The sequence below is a fragment of the Notechis scutatus genome, chromosome 5 (genome assembly GCF_049901735.1).
Source record: "Notechis scutatus isolate UNSWTSFEM ecotype Mainland chromosome 5, rNotScu1.2, whole genome shotgun sequence".
NCBI classification, from domain to species: domain Eukaryota; kingdom Metazoa; phylum Chordata; class Lepidosauria; order Squamata; family Elapidae; genus Notechis; species Notechis scutatus.
Window position 1 is genome coordinate 26019600 of NC_142013.1, and position 19959 is coordinate 26039558.

The window sequence follows — 19959 nt, forward strand, 5'->3', positions numbered from 1 at the left end:
TTCTGAATTCATCAACATTCGCTCGGAGGATTTTCTACAAATTGGCGGTCGGGGGCAGTCTGTATGAAGAAGCCCGGGTTCAAAACCCCAAGCAGCGCAAAGCTGACCACTACTTCCAAGGCTCCAGGTCACCTTCCTATGCGGAGCCTAAAGGAAACGTGGGAAGGAAAGCAATCGGCGCCCCGCAGCTCTGGGCTGGGCTCGCCATTCCCGAGCTGGTCGAGGCTGGCGCAGGCGGCTGATTGGATGGACAGCGGCGGTATCGCTCCACCCGCCCCGCCCCGCCCCGCCCCTCCGGCTTTGGCAGGTTCGGCTCCCCGAGCGTGTTGGTGCCTCTCCGGGAAGCCGAGCTCCGTCCTGAAGGAAGCGCGAGAGGGTCCCTGCCGCCAGGTCAGTGGGGAGTGGCCCCTTCCTTTTCTCCCTTCCCTTCCCTTCCCCTGAACAGGCGTTGCGGGGCGGGCTTGGGGAAAAAAGGTCTTGGGAACCAACGACCCCCCGACAGCATCTTTTTTTTCTCAATCGCCGTCGCTTCCCGGGGTGGCCGAGAAAACCGGCTAGCAATTCCACAGCATTTCTCCACCCAGCGCGGGACTCTGATAGAATTCACTGTTTTCTTCCTTGGAACTTATTCTCAAGTGCAACCGGGATAGGAAATACATCCGTGAAGCCCTTGGATGCTATTTTATACTTACTTCGCAAAAAAATAATAATAATCCTCCGGAATGTTCAGCGAAGGAATTGATTCCTAATTCGGCGTGAAGACGATGGGAAAGGAATTATTTCGTTTTGTCTCCATCCCCTGGGTTTCCCCCCTCCCCCCAAATAAAAGCAATATAGAGTATTGGCTTTGCCATATTTAGTAGGATTTGAAATCCCGCTATTGCCCATCTTTTTCACACACCTTCAAAAGCCCACTAGCATATTGATCCAGGTAGTCATTTTGATGTTACCTGTCAGTCTAGTTCAGGGCAGCATCTGCGTCCAAAAAAGCCAAGCTCCAGAGACGGCAGCCATACAATTTGCCCTCTGGTTGATGTCTAGAGGGCAAAGAGTTCTGCCAGGGATTTTTGTACCAACTGCAATATGCACAACATGTGGTGGTGTGGAAATACAGACGATTCTCCATTGCCATCTGTCTCTCTCACACACATGTACCAGCAATTCCAAAGCATCAGAATTGTTTTCCACAGCATGACCAATTTATCACCAAATGAATTGCTTGCAGTAGCTAAACAGATTGGGCAGTATATCTGTTAATATTATAGCCATTTCATTTCAAAACTCAGTATGCAGTTTAGAGCTGGTCTGTCTTGGTTTCTCAGAAGCCACACATTCATTAGTATGCCTTTTTTTTTTTTAAAAAAAAAAAGATGAGTGAAGTGTTTAGTTTTTGGAGTCTGTTGTTTACTTTCATGTGTTGAAAGAGATATACATCATTTGCAGTTGCATCCTATGCTCATCTAGGTGGAAATGTCTACTTCTTCTTTTAAAAATGTATTGGAATGTACAGTCCTTACACTGAAATCCTGCAATCTCATACCTAAGATTTGGCATCCTTACACTTAGCTGCACCTATTTTGAAGCAGATATATATAAAATTAGATTAGAAAAACTTCATTTGGTAGCAGCATGAACTGCCTTATATTTAACTGCTGGAGATTTTGTTAGGTGATTCATAAATAAATTAGGTCATCCTTGACTTGTGAAGGTTGTTTCACACATGAGCATTAATAGTGTCACAACACGATCCTGCAGTTATACAATGTTGAATATAGATGTGTGAACTTCTCTTACAGGGAGCCTTAATTGTAATAGTTAAAAGCATAAAGATCAATATTAAAATATAAAGTGTTCATTTTTATTTTCAGTTATGTAATTACGGGTACACTAGGGTAGTTAAAAAGAACTCGGAAAGAAAAATATGATGAATTTTGAAACAATATTTTTACCTCATTTAAGTTTCTTCAACATGCTTCATGTACTTACATAGAGTGGAGAGTGTGAACTCTGAAAACAGTTGCAGCGGAATGGAACAGTTGTTTTATTCAGCATTTTTACATTGATCTAATCACATTTTAGAGAGTTATATAAATTATATCACATTATATAAATCAGCTTGTTGTTTTGACAGCAGATCATAACGTAAGTGATATTGCTTAAAGTGCAAAAAGCATTTGGATATTTATGCTTTTAGGCCAGATTTTGTCATTCTCTCTAAGTTATCTAATTCTCTAATTATCAGCATTTTTGACAATGAAACTAGATAAAAAATCTTCCCCAAACTTAAAGTATCAGGTAATATTTACAACCCTAATAAAAAGGTATATTCAAAGTTCTCCTTGCTTTATCCTAAACAATATTTGTTCTTTAAGCTCAAATATAATTAGATTGAAATTGATAGTGACTGTGGATACCTTGTTATAATTATAATGCATAACAGATTGCAAGATCAAAAATACTTTGGGAAACATTTGAGATTAGCCTACTGCAGCACTGAAAAATACTTTCAATGCATTTCTTAAACTTGTTAAATTAAAATCTTGTCAATTTAAATCCATCATAAATTAGAAGATTCTGGCCTTCACATCACAAATGATTCTGTTTCTACATTAAAAATGTACATGTTGAAAAAGGAACCAACTAAGTAATATTTAAAAATACTTCCCATTGCATTAATATAGTAGTATCTAGCAATAATCAAAAGTTATTGTTTTGGCTACTTGCTCACTTTTTCTTCTGTAATATATTTATATAGCTTCTGAACTTCTTGATTTAATCCAGCTGGCATTTCCAACTTACTTTGGAAGAAAATTGGCAGAAAGGGAGAGAAAAGTAAAAGACCTGCTTTAAAAAAAAAAGGAATATAATTTAAGATGTTTTCATTGCATTATGCCAGAAGCATTACTGGATTCTTGTTTTCTAAGAACAATAAGAGAATTTATGGAACATGTATCACCATAGTCTCTGCATTGTGACAGGAAGGATCATGACATTTTCATTCTGTATAAAGAAAATATTTTTATTTCAGTTTTCTAGAATAACTTCTCAGACTGCTTTTAGTATATTATGTATACTCAGCAGAATTGCACAGTGGCTAAGCAAAGCTTCCCAGAAATTCTCGCACAGCTGATTTGGTCTATTGAAACCTCATTTGGGATTGTCCTCATAATAAGATCTTGATAAAGAGCTCTAATTAGTCTAATTAAGCATCCATCCTTTTTCTATAAAGCATTTGTCTGCCATAATTTCTCCAGATTTAAAAGGTCAAAAGATAATAGCAGGCAATAAACACAGTTTACAGTTGTTGGCTGTTATTGTACAAAGTGGTATAGGATAAATGGGTATTAATAGGAAAACTGCTTCCATACAAGCCAATTCTTTCATCAGTATACAATTGTTCTGATTTTAAGCTAACTTGCAAATAATAAATGTAAACATTTTCAGTCATAGTTACTATGTAAAAAAACAAAAACATGACAAAAATGCCACACATTTCTCTTAAGTAGCTGTCAAATATTTTCATAAAGTTTTCCAAAAATGGCTAACAGCAAGATGGTTAAGGGACTTTGTATAAAGGTAAAGGAGTCCCTGCGGATTTTAGTCCTCTAGTCATTGCTGACTATAGGGCACTGTGTTCATTTCCGTTTCAAAGCCATTGAGCCAACACTCTCCAAAGACATTTTTGTGGTCATGTGGCCAGCATGACATCACAGAGCACTGTTACCATCCAGCGATGTGTACCTATTTATCTATTCATGTTTGTATGCTTTTGAACTGCTAGGTTGTCAGGAGCTGGAGTTAGTTGACAGGAGCTCACCTCATTGCATGGTGCTTGGGTCTTAAACCTGGGCTGCCGGCTTTCAGGCCAACAACCCCATTGTCTTAACCACTGAGCCACCATGCTGCTGTTTGTATAATGACTAGAGGGTAATACTTAGTTGCATAGAAATCATAGGAAGCAATGTCAGCCCTGAGTTGTAGATAGCTGGCTGGCCCATGAGCATTGCTAGAGGTGGAATCAGAATATTGGAACTGGAGCGGGGACACTTAATGGTTGAATGAACACTTCATGTAACCCATAACGTTTGTATGGTGTGGAATTAACATATTATGAAAAGCCAGCTATTGTGTTTTCTTTCAGGGAAACATAATTAATGAAATAATGCCTTAGCATGTTATAAAGCCCTGACAAACGGAAGACAAAATCTGAATCAATCTTGGTGGCTACAAGCAGGAGTAATTTGGTGGTAGTAGGGGGGACCAGCAGACTTGAAAGGTAATAGAGATAGATAGGCCCAGTCTGTGAAGCTGCCAAGACCCCTTATTTCAATTTTCCCTTGAGACTTTACAGTTATAATACATTCAGCATTCCAGATATTTAGATAGTATGGTGGTTAACATGATATTTATGATCTCCTGCTTTTGTTGTCTGGTGATTTAGAAACCTTTTTATAAGAGAAGGAACCCATTATGGGACTTTGGCCAACAATGGAGTTGATTTGAAGATTGATCTATCTGTATCATTGAAGATAAAGGTGGTCTCCACACTGTAGAACCAAGAATCTCAGCTTAGGCTGAGATTTTCTGATGCTCATTTAAGTTAGTCATATGCTATTCTTTGACATTTTGGTTACATTCCAAGTACAACTATAAGATTAATATATTTCTCTGCAGGCCCCAATCATTACATGATTTAGAAGCTTTTTCTGGATATTTTTACCAAATGAATACGACACTATTGCAGGAAAGAAGCTAGTTATTGTTGTTGTTGCTGTTGCTGTTGTCATCGTCGTAGTAGTGTCACAGCTATCGAATGCCCTCTTTAAATGCCTGCCTCTTGGCATCAAATGAAGATCAGTTCATTTTCTCAGCTTGTTGAATTGTTTCAGCTTTCAGCTAGTTTTACTGTGTGATTTGTGTCTTTGGGCTGCACAGCAGAGGCCATGGTTCAACTTCTGATGTCTCCAGGCAGCCTGGATAAATGCATCTCTGAAATCATGCAGAGCTGCTGGCATTCAGTGTCATCAGAACTGGACTAGATGGAAGAATGGTTTAACTCAATAAAAAAGCTTCCCTGGCATTTTATCTTCTTTGCTGCCTTCTTAAAATACATGTACTTTTATTTAAATATTCAACATAATTAAATGTGCATTTTGTGCCTGTTAAATATTTTTCCTTTGTATATGTCTTTTCAAATGTTACATTATTGAATTTTATAATGCCTTAAATGTCATATATTGGCACAGAAATCTTCTGGATAAATCCAAAATATCTATATTTTACACTGCAGGAGAAAAATTTATGGTCCCTGTTAGGAAGGTGCCAGAATTATTTATGAAGCATTTTGTGCCACAGGTGAATATGATATCTGAATGCTTCATTATGTTCATTATACTTCAGCTTCAACCATAACAACACAAGAGCACACAATAGATACAAACTCAAAGTTAACCGCACCAAACTTGATTGCAGGAAATACGACTTCAGCAATAGAGTGGTCAATGTCTGGAATACTCTACCCGACTCTGTAGTTTCTTCCCCAAACCCCAAAACCTTTAACCTTAGACTGTCTACTATTGACCTCACCCCTTTCCTAAGAGGTCTGTAGGGGGCGTGCATAAGCGCACCAACGTGCCTACCGTCCCTGTCCTATTGTTTCTCTTATTCTTCTTTTATTTTTCTTATATGTACCCATTTCATGTATTCACAACTATGTATACACTTATACTTATTATCTTGTAAACAATTGGCAAATCAAATAAATAAATAAATAAATAAATAAATAAATAAAAATAAATAAAATAAAAAACAAATAAAATAAATAAATAAATAAATAGAATGTGTCGGATTATATACAACCACTCCATGCCAGTCTGAACATTCAGAGTAACAGAGTTTCAATGCTTGCAATAAGACCGAATCATTGAGTTGGAAAGGACCATGAAGGCCAGCTCCTTTCACGTGTACTAACTCCCAAATAAAATGCATTCTTGTGTTGCTGGTCCAAAGGGATCGACTTTTCTTCTTTACTACAGATAGTCCTTGACGTGTAGGTGTAGCTTAAGTTGTTAAATGTTTCCAGTTGCTAAGTGAGCATCCGATTTCATGACCTTTTTTGCCATGTTTGATAATAGAATCACTGTGGCCATTCAGGAGACATCACATGACGGTGACTTGCAACCTTTCCTGCCAGCTTCCCTATAGACTTGACAGAAGCTGACTGGGAATGTTGCAAATGGCGATCATGTGACCACAGGATGCTGTGACCATCATAAATGCACGATTGCCAAGCTCCTAAATCAAAATCACACAAACACAGAGAAGCTGCAAAAGTCATAAGTGTTACATTAGGACGAAGTAATGTAAGTGTTATGTAAGGACTAAGAAAGCGGTTGAAAGTTACTTTTTTCAGTACTGTCATAATTTTAAATAGTCACTAAATGAATGGTAATTAATGACTAATCATGGATATTAAACATGATATTTGTTAGGGCATGTTTTCAGCATAGCACTATCTTGCTAGTGGATTTGCCTGTCACAGTACTGCAGAGAACAGCTGTATTACAAGGAGCAACACAACTTTTAATCATAATCTATTTTGATTGATGATTTCAAAATTCTTAAAATGCTGAAGTATTGTGGAAACTTCATAATATCAAGTATCAAATCCTTTCTAATCTCAATATTACCCAATGTTTTATTTTTATCATGTGCTTATCTTGAGTTTCAAAAATTTTGCTTATTGCTACATTAGGTATGGGAAGTTAATACCATATTGGATTGTTATAAATTATAAACACAAAAGAGTTTATGAAGACTAATGTGGACATTTTTAAACTTAAAACCATTTTGTACCTACTTAGGACACTCAGTAATATTTAATATATAATTATTAATTTAATATACTAGATTTTGATTTAATCATTTCAAAGAGACCCATTGAAATCAGTGAAGGGTTAGTCCAGTGCAGTTTAAGCCATCCATACAAATCACAAGGAATTAAACTGAGCTAAGTGACATCTAATTGTCCTTGGCCTTTCTCAGCAAGCCAATAAGGGCCAGACTGAGTTGATGCTTAGATAAGAGGCAACTAGAAAATCCCAAGGCGAAGATTAGCTTCTGTATGAAAAAAAATCAAAAATAAAATGTCAAGTCATTCTATTGTTACTAAGAAAACTATATAGACATGTTAATGAAATCACCAGGAATCTGTACAAAGAGACTGTATCTTAACTTTCTAATTTAAGGGGTTAAGATTCTAAATTCTAAATCTGAACTCAACCTAATATTAACATGTCTCCAAATGATATTAAAAATTAACACAACTATAAAATGGTTTCTGGTTTTGTAGCAGTAAACCATTTATAACTTTTCTAAAAATGTAGTGAACAGTCTAAATAAGCCCCATGTCTGTTGCCATCAGCATAACCCCTGCTTAACAGGCAGATTTCAATAAAACAGAATATATGTACTTCAGGGAAGAACTGTAGTGTCATTGGTGCTTTCATGTTACCTAGTCAGATAATGAAATGTCTACAAGCAAATAATCAAGTTCAGAGAACACGAAGGACTCCACAACTAAGCAGGTAAGTGTAGTTTTTGGAAAATGAAGGAACTGTATATAATGAAGCTGCTTGGAGAAACAGTCTATATTCTGACCTTGGGAAGAGCAATATGGCAGTATGAGAAGATGGAACTTGCATTTTTACAGAAGGATTAAAGATGCAAGAGAATGGCGGCTAAAAGAATCAAACAATAAAATAAGTATGGTTAAAAAGTGTGTTGCTAATCCTTTAATCAGAAGCTAGATTAATACACACTGCTTTAGGATGTGTGATAAACCTTCCCTGAAAGTTTGTGCATTCAGGATTCATCAGGATGTATGCCACTGGGTTATTTGCTGCTGGAGCTATACATATTGTAGATACAGCAGAATAGGCAAACTATTCTATTCAGTAGAATAGGTAAACTCAGCTCTTCTAAAGGCTCTTAGAAAACAGTGTCCTGTGTTATAACAGAAACTGAACATTCTATGGTTTGACAAAAGGCCCATCTTTCTGCATAATATATGAATATGCCACAAGTTATGAATATGAATATAACTTGTGTAACTATAAGGTATCTTATCCAACCTTTGATGAATTGTAGGTATTCTCAGTAGCTTTGATTTGGTTTGCTTCTCCAACATTATCCAACTGCTTTTCATAGTCTTCTGCTGAAACAGTTCTATACATTTCATTTGAACTAGAGTGAATGAAAAGATTTTTATCCCAAAGTATGTTGCTGCATGGTTTTTGTTTTATTTTTCATTTTGTATTCCAGGACCAGCTCATGTAATCATTCAGTCAATTGTTGTCTCAGCTGTGATTGAAAACTGCCACACTGCTTGCAGTGTTAGAAATAAATATTCAAATGCAGTGTAGCATATGAAAAGAATTTGTTAAAGAGACTTATAGGGCACGAAGAAGAAAGGAAGCAAAAGGGAAGAATTTATATTAGTTTCATATAGTGACAATGATGCACATTCATTCCTAGTGAATTTCATTAGTTGAAAATAGAAATAATGAAAACTGGAAGTGGGTTGGGAAATGAGTTGCGTGTATATTGCGTGCATGGTGAATTGTAGCTTTCTATTATATGAAGTGAAGCTTCCATATTTAAACTTGAAAGTATCATCAGTTCTAAAATAGAGGGTGTAGTTGAGTTCCATTATCTTTAATTTTTTGGAATGGTACTCTGCACTAATAAATGCAATTATCCAGAGAGTTTGATACGAATGAGGTATTATGCAGTATCTCTTGTTACACTAGATATTTTTCTTTATTACATTTGGGCCAATTTTAGGGTTAAGTGAGTCTAAGACAAAAGGGACTAAAGTGATATAACGAGGGATTCAAATCCAGCCCCAGAGAATTGTTATCTGATGTTTTTATATTTACAGCATAAAACATTGCAGCTTACAGGGATTCTACCAGAAAATTTGGGAGAAAAATCTAAAAATCTATGATTTATGAATTGATTTTCCCTACACTTAAATATAGTCATTTCATATAAGATATGCCTATACCGTGGCAAATTTAAGATGTGAGGAATTCAGTTCCCAGGATTCTCCAGCCAGCATACCTGAAAGTTGCCAAGTTGAAAAATACTAGTCAATGTCCCTTGTACCTCTAACGCTTATTCCAGAATTTCCAGTACTATAAACCTGTTGCCTTACTCATATTGAACATCAGCATACCATTCTCAGAAAGCTTGTTTACTGATCAGTCTGCCTGGGAGTAATGAGATTTGCCCTCTTTATACCTTTTGTTTACTGTATACTTGAAAATTGCTAAAATGGTATATATATACATTGTTCAAAACTCACGCAGAGACTCTCTTTATCTGTCTTGCTAAATTTCCAAACTTAATTATAATTTTATAGTCGCTGTTGTGCAAATTCTGCAAATGTCAATCAGGCCACTGGCACTTCTTATACAGAGAAGTTAAAAATTTCTCTTATACAGAGAAGTTAAAACTGAAATAGTCACTGTTCCTTTCTGAATTTAATAAGTTAGAAAGAAACCAAGGAATTTTATTTCATGTAATTTTCAAACCAGCGACTGCAAGGAGTCATTTAAACTAATGTTCAGTTCTTGGTTGTATGCCAGAACAGATGGCTGGCTAGATTTTTTTTAAATATAACCAATTAAATAGATCCTACCACCTCATTGGAAAATCTGCTCTGTTATTAACTATTTAAAGATGTAACAGCCTATGTAATTTGGGATCTACTAAACATTAGCCAACAAAAGCCAACCCAAAGGTGCTTTTTCAGGAGACAAGTAGTAGACTTTCTTTTTTCTTTTGAAGACAAAAACAAGACAAAACAAGAAAGTCCAGTTGCCTCCTGAAAAAGCACCTTTGGGACAACCATGACCTGAATAAAATGAGAATCTCTACAGACCTTGAATTGACACATGCTACTCTGCTTAGAGGAAATGCCACCACTGGGATTACTGGACCTGTCTTGTGCAGTACATGATCTAATTGCTTGGAGTGTTCCTAGATTCACTACTTAATTTGTTTATTTGTTTGTTTGTTTTAAAAAACCTTATTCTGGGGGACTAAAGTTACTTGGTATTAATGTAGATTTGCTCCAAAATGCAATTAAGGAGTTTTAATAGTTAGAAAAAAGAATGAAAAGTGTTGGAATATTTTGTAGATGTGAGAAATACTGATAGAGTTCTCCACTAGATTCATCAGATTTTAGTTTGAACCTAATTGGAAGGTGATAGAGCAAGACTTGATAGTATAGCAAATTACTTGCATTGAAAACTTCTTTTCCAGGCAAAGTCCTAAACTGTATTGTATTTCAGTACACAATTTGTGGTCAGGCTTTGCAAATCAGTAAATTGTAAGTTGTGTTTTCACAGAAACAGGTGGTGAAACCAGGCTCAATAGCAGTAACTGTGAGAGGGATCTTGGAGTCTGAGTGAACAACCAGCTAAATATGAGCCAGCAGTGTGCAGCAGCAGCCAAAAAAGCTAATGCAATCCTAAATTGCATTTACAGAGGGATACAATCAAGATCAAGGGAGGTACTAATACCACCCTATAAAACCTTAGTAAGACCACACCTAGAGTACTGCATCCAGTTTTCGTCACCACATTATAAAAAAGACATTGAGACTCTAGAAAAAGTACAGAGAAGAGCAACCAGGGTGATTAGGGGACGAGACTAAAACATATGAAGAATGGTTACAGGAACTGAGCATGGGTAATCTAGTGAAGAGAAGGACCAGGGGAGACATGATAGCAGTCTTCCAATATTTGAGGGGCTGCCACAGGGAGGAGGGGGTCAAGCTATTTTCTAAAGTGCCTGTAGGCCAGACAAGGAATAATGGATGGAAACTGAACGAGAGATTTAACTTGGAAATAAGGAGAAACTTTCTGACAGTGAGAACAATCAACCAATGGAAAGCTTGCCCTTGGAAGTTGTGGGAGCATCATCACTTGAGTCTTTCAAGCAGAGATTGGATTGCCATTTGTCAGAAATGGTGTAGGGTCTCCCGCTTGGGCGGGGGGTTGGACTAGATGACCTACAAGGTCCTTTCCAACTCTGATTATCTGTTATCTGTTATAAACAGAGAGAATCAAATTATGCAGATAGGAATGATAGAGACTGAAAATGTAAGAGAATTTATGTCACTGTGCAGACAAGGTTATCTGAATGAACATCCAATTTATTGCAGTAGTAGAAGAGCGACATGATACCATCAGACCCTTATTTCAGATTCTCATCTGTTTAACAGATAACAGATAATCAGAGTTGGAAGGGACCTTGTAGGTCATCTAGTCCAACACCCTGCCCAAGCAGGAGACCCTACACCATTTCTGACAAATGGCAGTCCAATCTCTTCTTCAAAATCTCAAGTGATGGCGCTCCCACAACTTCCGAGGGCAAGCTCTTCCATTGGTTGATTGTTTTCACTGTCAGAAAGTTTCTCCTTATTTCCAAGTTAAATCTGTCATTCAGTTTCCATCCATTATTCCTTGTCTGGCCTTTGGATATGACTCCCTGGGTCATATCTTACTCTTAAATGCTATGGTATTTATCCTCTTAAGATATATTAAATGAAAAGTTCAGTTTCACCTGCATTCTTTGAATATGTTTGCTCAATTATGCCTTAATATAAAGTTATTCAAATATATGTAATTCAATGAATGGTTGAATGTAAATGATTAAGTTAGCTTCCTGGGTTATTGCAAAGAGAAAGCTGCCACTTAGAAACAAAATAAGGCTTTATTTTTATTGCATTGCCAACTCATTTCATATTTTGTGAATAAGATTTATCAGTGTAAAAATAAAATAAAATAAAACATTACCAAGTAGATGTGAAGTAGTATCAACTTCAGCTTCAACCATAACAACACAAGAGCACACAATAGATACAAACTCAAAGCTAACCGCACCAAACTTGATTGCAGGAAATACGACTTCAGCAATAGAGTGGTCAATGTTTATTTATTTATTTATTTATTTGATTTGCCAATTGTTTACAAGATAATAAGTATAAATGTATACATAGTTGTGAATACATGAAATGGGTACATATAAGAAAAATAAAAGAAGAATAAGAGAAACAATAGGACAGGGACGGTAGGCACGTTGGTGCGCTTATGCACGCCCCTACAGACCTCTTAGGAAAGGGGTGAGGTCAATAGTAGACAGTCTAAGGTTAAAGTTTTTGGGGTTTGGGGAAGAAACTACAGAGTCGGGTAGAGTATTCCAGACATTGACCACTCTATTGCTGAAGTCGTATTTCCTGCAATCAAGTTTGGTGCGGTTAACTTTGAGTTTGTATCTATTGTGTGCTCTTGTGTTGTTATGGTTGAAGCTGAAGTATTCATTGACAGGTAGGACATTGCAATGTATGATTTTATATACCATGCTTAAGTCAGACCGAAGACGGCGTAATTCAAGGTTTCCTAGTTCTAGAATTTCAAGTCTGGTGGCATAAGGTATTCTACAACGAGTAGAGGAGTGGAGAACTCTTCTTGTGAAATATTTCTGGACTTTCTCAATTGTGCTAATATCAGATACGTAATGTGGGTTCCAGACTGATGAACTGTATTCGAGTATTGGTCTAGCAAATGTTTTGTATGCTCTGGTTAGTAGTGTGATATTACCAGAGAAAAAGCTACGTAGAATTAGGTTAACAACTCTTAATGCCTTTTTGGCTATGTAGTTGCAGTGGGCTCTAGCACTTAGATCATTAGAGGTGAGTATTCCAAGGTCCTTTACAGAGCTTGGGTCATCAACAAGATCTTGACTATTCAGCTTGTATTTTATTTTCTGATTTTTTTTGCCAATATGTAAGACAGAGCATTTATTTGTTGAGATTTGAAGTTGCCATTTGTTTGACCATTCTGATACATAGTCAAGATCTTTTTGTAGGGTAGCAGTATTGTCTGTGGTGTTGAACAGCTTTACATCATCAGCGAAAAGAACGCAATTGCTCTTAATATGATCACAGAGGTCATTTATGTAGAGTATGAAGAGAGTTGGTCCTAGAACACTGCCTTGGGGGACACCACTATTGACAGGTACAGAATTTGATAGGACGCTCCCAATTTTGACCATTTGTTGTCTGTTTGCCAGGAATGCTTCTATCCAGTTATTCAGTTGTCCAGAGATACCATAGGATTTTATTTTTAGGAGTAGTTTGTCGTGTACCACTGAATCGAAGGCTTTACAGAAGTCTATGTAGATTGCGTCTATTGCTTTGCCCTGGTCGAGTTGTGTCGTCCATATGTTTTTGCAGTGTAAGAGTTGCAGATTACAGGATAGTTTTTTTTCTGAAACCAAATTGTTTATTGGAGAGTAGGTTGTTTGTCTCTAAGTGGAGGATGATGGATTGGTTAATAATTGATTCCATGACTTTACAGGTGACGCAGCATAAGGAGATTGGTCTGTAATTTTCAACTAGGCTTGGGTCTCCCTTTTTGAAGATGGGGATGACTGTGGCTTGTGACCATAGGTTAGGCAAGGAGCTGGTTCTGAAAGATTTTTCAAAGATTATGCTTAGAGGTTTGGCTATGGCAGTGGATAGCTTTTTTAAGAAGTAGGCACATATTCCATCCGGTCCAATAGATAGAGATGGTTTTAGATTGCGTAGTGCTTTTTCAACATTGTCTTCAGTAAAATCGATATGTATTAGATCATTGTTGTTATCTGTGGTACGGCTAGGAAATACTGGGCATGATCCATTGCTGTTTACAAATACTGAGCTGAAGAATGTGTTAAAGAGGTTGGCTTTAATGGTGTTGTCGTTGCAGTCTTTACCATCAGGTCCTATCAAGGGTGGGATGGACCTTGAGTCTTTTAGTTTGTTGTTTACAAAATTGTAAAAAGCACGGGTGGAATTGGTGCTTAGAAGGTTTTCCTTTTGTTTAATGTGATAATTGGTGCATTCGGTCTTTATCTGGTGGCATAAATTGTTTTTCCGCCAGAGTGACTGGAATACTCTACCCGACTCTGTAGTTTCTTCCCCAAACCCCAAAAACTTTAACCTTAGACTGTCTACTATTGACCTCACCCCTTTCCTAAGAGGTCTGTAGGGGGCGTGCATAAGCGCACCAACGTGCCTACTGTCCCTGTCCTATTGTTTCTCTTATTCTTCTTTTATTTTTCTTATATGTACCCATTTCATGTATTCACAACTATGTATACACTTATACTTATTATCTTGTAAACAATTGGCAAATCAAATAAATAAATAAAAAATAAATAAAATAGTACAACACAAGGAAAACTATTTTGGATAAACAGATAATAAGAGATACAGAGATGATGGGGCATGCTCCAGCCGATCCAGAATTCCATATGGTAAATCACTGATATCATATTACTTTCCAAATGCAGTGTTTCCCATGCCTGCTGTCTTAGATAATCAACTGCCTTTAGCTCAAACTACTGTTTGCTATTAGGAAGTTTTTTCTAACATTCAGCTGCAATCTGTCGAATAAATCATTCCCTATATTATACTCTGAAGTCTTAATTTTCTTTTGTGTTTACATTCTTCCGGTATTTGAAAAGAGATCATAGTCTTCTTTCAGTTTTGTTTCTTCACTGTGAAATAGGCCCAGATCTTTCAACTTACAGTACATTAAAATCAAATATTGCTTTGTTTGAATAATTAACAGTAATTAAAATAATGCTATCAAATAAATAATAAAAGCAGCAGCCAGAGAAATTAAAATGTTCCTAGGCAAATGTGCATACTTAAAATAAACATATAAATATAGTAACAGGCCTGGGTGAATATAAATAATATTACCTAGCACCTCACTAGCAACAACATTTTAGAGTGGCAGAGTAATGATGGAGTGGAATTTCAGATTTACTCCCCAACTATATCCATACAATGCTAAATGGTCTTTTGCATTGCCTCCAGTAACACTTCTCTACAGGGGTGGGATTCAAATTTTTTAACAACCGGTTCTGTGGGTGTGGCTTAGGTGGTATGTGTGGCTTGGTGGTCATGTGACTGGGTGGACATGGCTTGGTGGTCATGTTACTGGCTGGGTGTGGCCAACTCAATATTACTCACATCGAGGCACGCATGTCCTCGCCTGGCCTTTCATGACTGTGGGGATGCTGCAACAGTCGTAAGTGTGAAAAAGGGTCATAAATCACTTTTTTCAGTGCCATTGTAACTTTGAATGGTAACTCCACACAAGCAAAGTACCAGCAAAGGAGGGGAAAAAAACTCCAGAGACGTTCCTGAGAGAGAAAGTCTAGTCCTGCCAAGAACATAATAAGGGTTAACAGAGAAGCAGTTTCTGTAAGCAACACCAGAATGTTTCCTTCCTGCCTTCCTTACAGGATTAGGCCAGTAATTTCTTCTAACAACCGGTTCTCTGAACTGCTTAGAATGTTAACCGGTTCTAGCGAATAGGTGTAAACTGGTAGAATTCCACCCCTGCTTCTCTACTTTGTATCTTACTATTCTATTCTGTTTTGCAGTGTATTTTCTCTTTTCCCTGAGCAGTACAGGTGGTCCTTCGTTAATGACACAATTAGGACTGGAATTTCTGTTACTAAGTTACAGGCTCATGAAGCATGATGTCATGTGATTGCATCACTTTGTCACAGAAATTTTAGTCCTATTTGCCATTGTTAAGTAAATGCCATACTGCCATTAAGCAATGATGTAGTTGCCATCATTTATTCCAGCTTCCCTACTGATTTTGCTTGTAGGAAGCTGACAAAGAGGGTCACAAATGATGATCACATGACAATGGGACACTGCAACCGATATTAAGCATGAGGACTGGTCATAATTACCACTCACCATCATAAGTTCAAACAATTGCTAAGAGAGGATCAATTATAAATTATCCTATAAGAGCAGCAGATTACAATCTATACTTTCCTCAAGTCCCAAAACATACAAAACAATCAGGGTTTTTAAGTGAATGTTTTTTTGTCTCTCTGAATGCATAGTTTCAATGAAAATTAGCCCAATGAAAATTTGGCATATTATTGTCACTTCTTGCTAAGCATTACATGCTTTTTAAAAACCAGTACAGAGTACTTAAAAGAAGTGTAATTAAAAACACAATCAAAGAGAAGTGTAATTAAAAACACAGTGAAAAGCATTATGAAAACTCCAACCCAAACCTAACTATAAAAGACCACAAAGAAAGCCAACATTTCACCAACTTTAGCAGCAAGAGACCAGTTACATATGAAACCTTTGCTTAAATTAAAATGTTTACACTTAGAGGATTAAGACACCCTCTACATAAAAGCAAAAAAGTTCTATACTGCATTTAGTGCTTATAGATCAGCCATCTATTTCCATGCAGATTATCTGTATGAAAACAACTCTGGAAAGAAAGAAAAAAAGAGTTCTTGCTTGGGGTAATACCAAAGCAAAAGACATTCAATGTTATTTTTTGTGTTTTCTAAGTGATATTAATTTGATAAGGTCCTTTTAGTCTTTGTGATCAGTGGGTCTGTCCATTTCTATGTGCATTTGTTTTTCTTTTAAGTATCTCTCTTAACCAGAGATGATATTTCTATCATTCTAATATGATGATGAGAGTTGTAGACAAAGATTTGAAGAGCAAAACCTTTGCTTTCATTTATTCTTGGAACAAGAATAAATAATGTAGCTTTCAAATCATAAACCTACATATTGAATTACCATTTGATTGATCAAAAAGGCAATCCTCAAATATGTCAGAAAATTCAAAGAAATGTGCTAATTGATTTGTAGTTCTATATTTATATTTAACAAAAAAAAATTACCAGATCAGTACTAAATAATAGCATTATAGAAATTAATTTACCATGTGTTTAATTGCAAGATATACAGCAGTATACACAGATCAGATTCTCAATCTTTATTATCGACTAAATTATTTCCATGGTTGTAAATGTAAAATATGTATTCAAAATATCCATGCCTTTTTTCATTTTAACCTACATGAAATAGAAATTGTTTTTTAAATAATAACAATATATCATTTCAAAATAATACTGAATGAAAATGTCAACAGAAATTAATATTTAAATGCTATTGCTTCATTGTTTCCTTCAATTTTTATCTCTTTACAGCACCAGGACATAACATCCTGTTAAAATCTGCTATAAGGATTTAATCGTTACTGAAATGGCTCAAGATGCCACAGGTTTTACAGAAAATTATTTTTGACTACTAAGTCTTTTCATTGTGTTACTAATCACACATATTAATAATATTTTTTTAAAAATGTCAGAACTCAACTCCACATCTGGATTAATAGCAAATATTGAAAATGGAACTTTTTTGGAGCTGTACCCCACGTCTCTCTCAACATCCATGGATTCACCTTCCAATCGCATGTCAAACGTCTATGTTTACGTTTCAATCTTCCTTAGCCTCTTGGCGTTTCTTCTTTTGCTGTTAATTATTGCACTTCAGAGATTGAAAAACATCATCTCCTCTAGCTCTTCCTATCCAGAATACACTAGTGATGCTGGGAGTTCCTTTACAAATTTAGAAGTCTGTAGCATTTCTTCCCAGAGATCAGCTTTTTCAAACCTTTCAACATGAGAAGCCAATGAAGGAAATCTATTGTGCATGGAATAGCATCTCATTCCAGGTCTTGAAAATGGTTGGAAGACTAAGGCATGCAAGATTTAAACTATTAGAGAAGAGATGATTTCTGAATTTTTCTGCTTAATGTCACACACTGAGCTCTGCCTCTTATAGTTTGAGAATTTTGTAGTGTTTTCCCCAGCCCCTTCTGAAGCTAATGAAAAGTACATTCTTTCTCAAGTCAATATGTTCCTTAAGTGATTATAAGGAATTATAAGGATTATATCTATGTTATTCTCTCAATAATATTAGAAAAACTGTTTGCCTTTGACTTGTTCCAAGATTTTTTTTCAACTTCCCAGCTTATGATTCTGAGATCTTTGGTGATCTCCCATCAAAGTACTAACCAGGTTAAATGCTACTTAGGATTTCAAGATTATCCAAGTGTTAAAGGTGCTACCACCTGCTATAAAGGAGATACAGCTATTTAAACTGTATGTGGGAATATCTGGCTTCCTGCTTCTGTTTACCGATCTCAAAGCTCAAGGATGTTTAATTGTATTCCATGGCAAGACCATTCTGCTATACAAGCAAGACACTTTTCCTGTAAATGTGAAACAAAGAAAGAAAGCTAATATATAATCTAGTTAATATCATGTTCCTGTAATTTTTCCCTACACTGCCTGATATTTATATTTTAGTGGAACAACTATAATTAATGTATGTACTAATCACTTCAGGCTTACTGCATTTGTTGGATTTGTAGAATTACATACTTTCTAGATTATGCATTCCCAATATACCGTAATATCCTTTTCAATATGTTCTATGATGATCACCACTCACTAATCTATTTAATTTTATTTTCAGTAAAGAAAGAAAGAAAAAAGACGGGAAAGGAAGCTAACCTAATGTAAAACTGGTATTTGCTACAGTGGTCTCTGCAGGAAGAGACATTAAAAAAAAGTCAACATGATGGCTATAACCATGTCAGGTTAGGTGGTCCCTGACCTATGACCACAATTGGGATCAGAATTTGTTGCTATGCAAGGCAGTTGTTAAGTGAGTCACACTTGATTTTATGACCTTTTTGACAATTGTTAATTGAATTACTGCAGTTTTAAATGAATCATTAAGTGTATCTAGTTGACTCTGCTTTTTGGAAGCTGGCTGGGAAGGGTGTAAATAGCGAACCTGGGATGCTGCAACTGTCAAATGTTTGCTAATTGCCAAGTTTCCAAATTCTGATCACTATGCTACAATAATTGTAAGTGTGAAGATTGGTCATAAGTCTTTTTTTTTTCCAACGCTGCTGAAACTTCAAACAGTTGCTAAATGAATGGTCATAAGTCAACTACCTGTAGACTGTGCCAGATACATAATGTACATTAAAAGGGGCAGGGCTTTCATAACACGATTGTGGCTATTCTCTTGTGTTTTTAAAATCCCCCCTTCTCCCATGTAGGTGCCTGGCCCCAATAAATAAATATATTTGATGTATAATTTAAAAATGCAACTTCCAACAAATTTTGAGTTGAGGTTAATTGTCCTTCCACTTACATTGCCTATATCTAGTTCTGAGGGACAAAGCAAATAGGTTAACCTGGTTTAACCAATTTTAATTTAAAATTATACAATACCTTGAAGGCCAACTACTGCCAACTATTGCCATTCTCTGTATAAGGCAGCATGCTGAATCAAATGCTATTTGATAGCTTTCAAAACAAATGTTTAAAAAAACCCTTTTTTCTGGTTCTGAAAAGTTTTATTACTTAGTTGGCAGGTATTCCTAAATTTTAGTATATACTCTGTCTGGTGGTTCTATCCTGTCATTTGGGCAAGATTAAACATATTAATTGTTATTGTTTTTGTACTCTTTTCTTTCCCTTTATTTAACTTTCTGTGCCTTGACCTTGGTTATTTGGTTCTCTGTCTTTTGCTTAAAAAAAATGTTCCTTTACGCTCAACTAACTCCTTAGAGAACTGTTAGTGCAGCTGCACTTGTTTAACTGTCATTTTCACTTTTCATTGAACAGTTTGAGATTATGCTTATACCATTTCACTGTCCCCAATGTACCCTTTCTCTTGAACTGCTTTGAATTTCTTTTTTTTTTAAACAAACTTTATTAATTTTTTTTAACACAAACAAACAAAACATAGGATGTAGTAACATAAAATATCTTTTCTAGAAGAAACAAATAAACCATCTTATTTGAAAAGAAGATAATTCCAAATTATCACACTTCTATATATATATTTATCTTATCTAATCAACTTCATATCTTTTCAAAACTTTTCTTTATTACTCTCTTTCCATCTATTTAATCATATTTCTTCTGCCTTAAAAATATATACTCATTGAATATATTTTCATTAGTATTCTTCCA

The 19959-nt window shown here is 36.0% G+C and overlaps 1 protein-coding gene across 1 annotated transcript; it reads left to right on the forward strand.

Moving 5' to 3' along the window:
* The first annotated feature begins 308 nt into the window (after window positions 1-308).
* SERTM1 (serine rich and transmembrane domain containing 1) lies at window positions 309-19731 on the forward strand. The gene is made up of 2 exons (XM_087966391.1): window positions 309-390; window positions 17110-19731. Exon 2 carries the CDS (start codon window positions 17264-17266, stop codon window positions 17585-17587), a length of 324 nt encoding a protein of 107 aa, XP_087822517.1. The 5' UTR covers window positions 309-390; window positions 17110-17263; the 3' UTR covers window positions 17588-19731.
* The last annotated feature ends 228 nt before the right edge of the window (window positions 19732-19959 follow it).